Below are 4,203 nucleotides of genomic sequence, written 5' to 3'. Positions count from 1 at the left end.
TTGAAAATTAAAATATTACATAAATAATCCTGGCCTCAACAATAAGACCTTTTTAAAAATAGATTCAAGCAGTTGATTTAAATCTACGAGTTTACATGAAAGCCTATCCAATTGTACTAATAGGATGAATTAAATTGTTTTGGCATAGACATAGCCAAGCTCATCATAGAGAGAGGGAGGGTGAAATGAAGTTGGAGATTTGATTTTTCTGCTTTGATTAAAGATTGGCGACAACTTGAATTTTCACACATTTAAATGTGAAAATTTCATAAGAAAAAAAGAAAGTCATACATAATTAAGTACACATATTTAATTAAAAAAATATTAGATAAGGTAAAATCTTACCTTTCTAAGTGTACCATGCACATTGTACATGATGCAAAGTGCAAGGCAGGTTCAGAGTGAATATGACCCTAAATTCCGGCACCTATCCTAAGCTTGCTAATTGCTAAATTTTAAAACCTGCAACCTATTCTGCAAGCTCTAATATCCACTATCAAATCTGCCTATTGTCGCCAATTCTACATGGTCTATAGGTTCCACTACTCCTGCACACCCCGAAATTTATGTGGGGGTGAAAATAATTTGGGCTTTTATGAATTTTTTGAGCAACCCAGGGAGATAATCCCAATAGTTAAGTGTAATTTTTCAATAGCCTAATTGCTAATAATCCCACCACGCCTCTGAAGCCAGGTCATGATGATGATTCTTCAATCAAAATAAATTGTGTAAACCAAAGTCTATCCTATGTCTCCTCTTATTTGGCCTTTCAACGGTTTATGCTTGACTATGCCATGCCATTCATATAATATATGATAAAATATCGTAATAAAAATATGTACCCCAGTTTGGGCAAGTCATTGACCATTATATCTCGGCGTATATATATATGAGAATGTGATCGATGTGCACTTCAAATATCTGTAAACGAAATGAGATCAGGACTGTCTTTCTCCCTCTCTCTCTCTCTCCATTCGTATCCCAAACTCACATAAACGTTTCTCCAGCGATGAAACACAAAGCCATCACATTTTCGAGCTTTTCTCTCCTCCCACTCATCTTTTCCCATGTTTTTCCTTTGCAAGCTCAGACGTTTTGCGTAGAGGCTCCTCTCTATCAGTTGAAAAACATGACTCCGACACACTATCATCCCCAGATAAGACCTTCACATGCGGCTTCTACGGCCTTGGAGACAATGCTTACTGGTTCTCAATCTGGTTCGCCAACTCCTCGGACAGGACCGTCGTTTGGACGGCCAACCGGGACAAGCCCGTGAATGGCCGAGGCTCTAAGGTCACGCTCAGGGGCACCGGTGCATTGGCCGTGACTGACGCAGATGGTTCCGTCGTCTGGGAGGCCCACGCGACTTCCACCGATGCCTGTTCGCTAGAGCTCTTGAATTCAGGCAATCTTGTGCTGAGAGGTCCTCATAGGAGAAAACTATGGCAAAGCTTTGATCATCCGACTGATACTCTGCTGCCAACCCAGCTCCTCAATAAGAGCAAGAAATTGGTGTCATATCTAAAAGGAGGAGAATTTCACTCTGGCTACTTCAACCTGTACTTCGACCATGACAACGTGCTGAGGTTGATGTACGATGGACCGGACATATCTAGCCTCTATTGGCCTAACCCGCACTTCAACGTGTCCACAAACGGGAGAACGAATGACAACAGTAGCCGAGTTGCGGTCCTAGACGAGACTGGCCATTTTCAATCAAGTGACCGGTTTCAATTCAACGCTTCCGACCGAGGCCTGAGGATCAAACGGCGGCTGACACTAGACCACGACGGGAACCTGAGGCTGTACAGCTTGGACGACCAGTCAGGGTTGTGGATAGTGACGTGGCAGGCGCTTCCGGCACAGTGCATTGTGCATGGCATATGTGGGAGGAATGGGATTTGTGTACACACACCCGAGCCCAGATGCACATGCCCTCCTGGTTACGAGATGCAAGAGCCTAGTGACTGGCACAAAGGTTGCAAGCCCAAATTCAATTTCACTTGCTCCAAGCCTCGGGATGTGGAATTCTTGGCGCTTCCCAACACGGACTACTATGGGTTCAACGCGGTCAAAAACAATAACGCGTCATTCAATTTCTGCAGGCAGACCTGTTTGGATAGCTGCAGCTGCTTGGGCTTCATCTACTTGGAATCGCAAAGATGGTGTTGGACAAAGAACTCGCTGTTTAACGGCTATCAGGTCCCGTCTTTTCCCGGAACTTTACATCTGAAATTGCCCATCTCCATAGTGGCATCCTTGGAGCCAATTCACAACGGCAGCGCTCCCGAGTGCTCCGCAGCCAGAGACCAATTATTGGTAGACACATCTACGTTGTATGGCACTATAGGCAAGAGGGTGAGATGGGCCTACCTCTATGGGTTCGCATCCGCTTTTGGGGCGGTCGAGATCCTCATCTTTTTCTCGGGCTGGTGGATTCTCTTCAGGAAGCGTGATGTGCATTGCATAGTGGAAGACGGGTACGCCGCAATAACAAGCCAGTTCAGGAGGTTCAACTATGACGAGCTCAAGAGAGCGACCCGGAACTTCAAGGTAGAGATAGGGAGGGGAGCGTCAGGACTGGTTTACAAGGGCGTCTTAGCGGACCGAAGGGTCGTGGCAGTGAAGAGACTCGGAGATGTGTACCATGAGGAGGAGGTCTTCTGGGCTGAAGTCAGAACAATTGGGAAGATCAATCACATGAACCTGATGAGGACGTGGGGCTTCTGTTGTGAGGGAAAGCACAAGCTCTTGGTCTATGAGTATGTGGAGAATCGGTCCCTGGACAAGCACTTGTTCTGCGGGGACGTCATTGAGTGGAGGGAACGGTTCAGGATCGCGCTCGGCACGGCCAAAGGCCTAGCCTACCTGCACCACGAGTGCCTCGAGTGGGTCATCCACTGCGACGTGAAGCCCGAGAACATCCTCTTGGATAAGACATTCGAGCCCAAGATCGCGGACTTTGGGCTGGCAAAACTGCTCCAGAGGGACGGCGCGAATACGCAGTTCTCTTGCGTAAGGGGCACGAAGGGCTACCTGGCGCCCGAGTGGGCCCTGAACCTCCCAATCACGGTGAAGGTCGACGTGTACAGTTACGGGGTAACGGTCCTGGAGATAGCGAGGGGGATTCGGCTCTCGAATTGGGTCATGGAGAAAGCGGGGAATGAGGAGCAGGAGGCCGAACTGACGGTCTTCATCCGGGAGATGAAGAGGAGGTACCAATGTGGAGAGGATTGGGGATAGAGGATTTGGTGGACGAGAGATTGAAAGGGCAATACAGCCGGAAGCAGGCAGGAGTGCTTCTTGAGATTGGCGTGACATGTCTGGAGGAGGACAGGAACAAGAGGCCAACCATGGATTCAATAGTAAATCAACTGCTAGAAGTTGATGATGAACCTTAATTGCCGCATTCAGATAATGAAGATTAGACCTCTTGCGGATGCTTTTGGTAACATAGAAGATTTGATTTCCTTTTTGCTTTTGTCGATTGGCTTTGAAGATTGGATCATCATACTATTATGTAATAAATCTATCTTGTTCTATTTGTATCTAAAAATGAAAAGGAGATTATTCATCTTGATGCTACGAGAAGAATTTCCAATAAAGTAAAAGATGGCTTAGTTCAAGTCTTTAATGTGGTTTAGTTCAAGTTTGCTTCTAAGAAGCTGATTTAACAAGTCAAGAAGTTAATTTATACCTAAAAGGGAGGCCTCTAGAGAGGAAGAGATATATTAATGGTTCTTGATCGGCATGTATTGGCAAGGCGTCTGAGCAAGATAGTAAGGTCTCCTTCCACTCTGCACTATATTATTGTTAGGACAATCTAAATCTATTAATTAATTCGGATAAACAGTCAAACGGAATGATGCATTTTCTGCATTAGTTCAACATTGCAGTGCTTTTTGAAGCATGCTCCAGTATATGAACGGAGGGACCACATGTAGCACCTCATTATTAGTCAATTAATTACTTATTCAAATTTTGTGGAGCGTGCTTATTGAGTTTTCTTTTTTTAATTTTAGATTTTTAATTTTAGACACTTAAAATTTTCGTTGACATGAAAATTTGTACTCCCTCGTTCCCAATGGCTCTATCACTGGCACGTGTGATGCTACATCTTAACCAGATGCATTTTTGTTTTGTCAGCAGAAAGTAGAACTTCTACCTTTTGCCGTTTTATCTATGTCCCTGTATGTCCATTTC

General features: G+C 44.9%; 1 protein-coding gene across 1 annotated transcript; it reads left to right on the top strand.

Moving 5' to 3' along the window:
• Positions 1 to 360: 360 nt before the first annotated feature.
• On the top strand, positions 361 to 3,401 carry LOC104427864 (putative receptor protein kinase ZmPK1). Its single transcript, XM_010040882.2, is given in 3 exon segments — positions 361 to 394; positions 1,157 to 3,237; positions 3,240 to 3,401. Coding segments are annotated over 3 exon segments (2,277 nt in total).
• Positions 3,402 to 4,203: the final 802 nt, after the last annotated feature.

The sequence above is a fragment of the Eucalyptus grandis genome, chromosome 11 (assembly GCF_016545825.1).
Source record: "Eucalyptus grandis isolate ANBG69807.140 chromosome 11, ASM1654582v1, whole genome shotgun sequence".
Lineage (NCBI taxonomy): Eukaryota > Viridiplantae > Streptophyta > Magnoliopsida > Myrtales > Myrtaceae > Eucalyptus > Eucalyptus grandis.
This window is presented reverse-complemented; position numbering and strand designations above follow the sequence as displayed.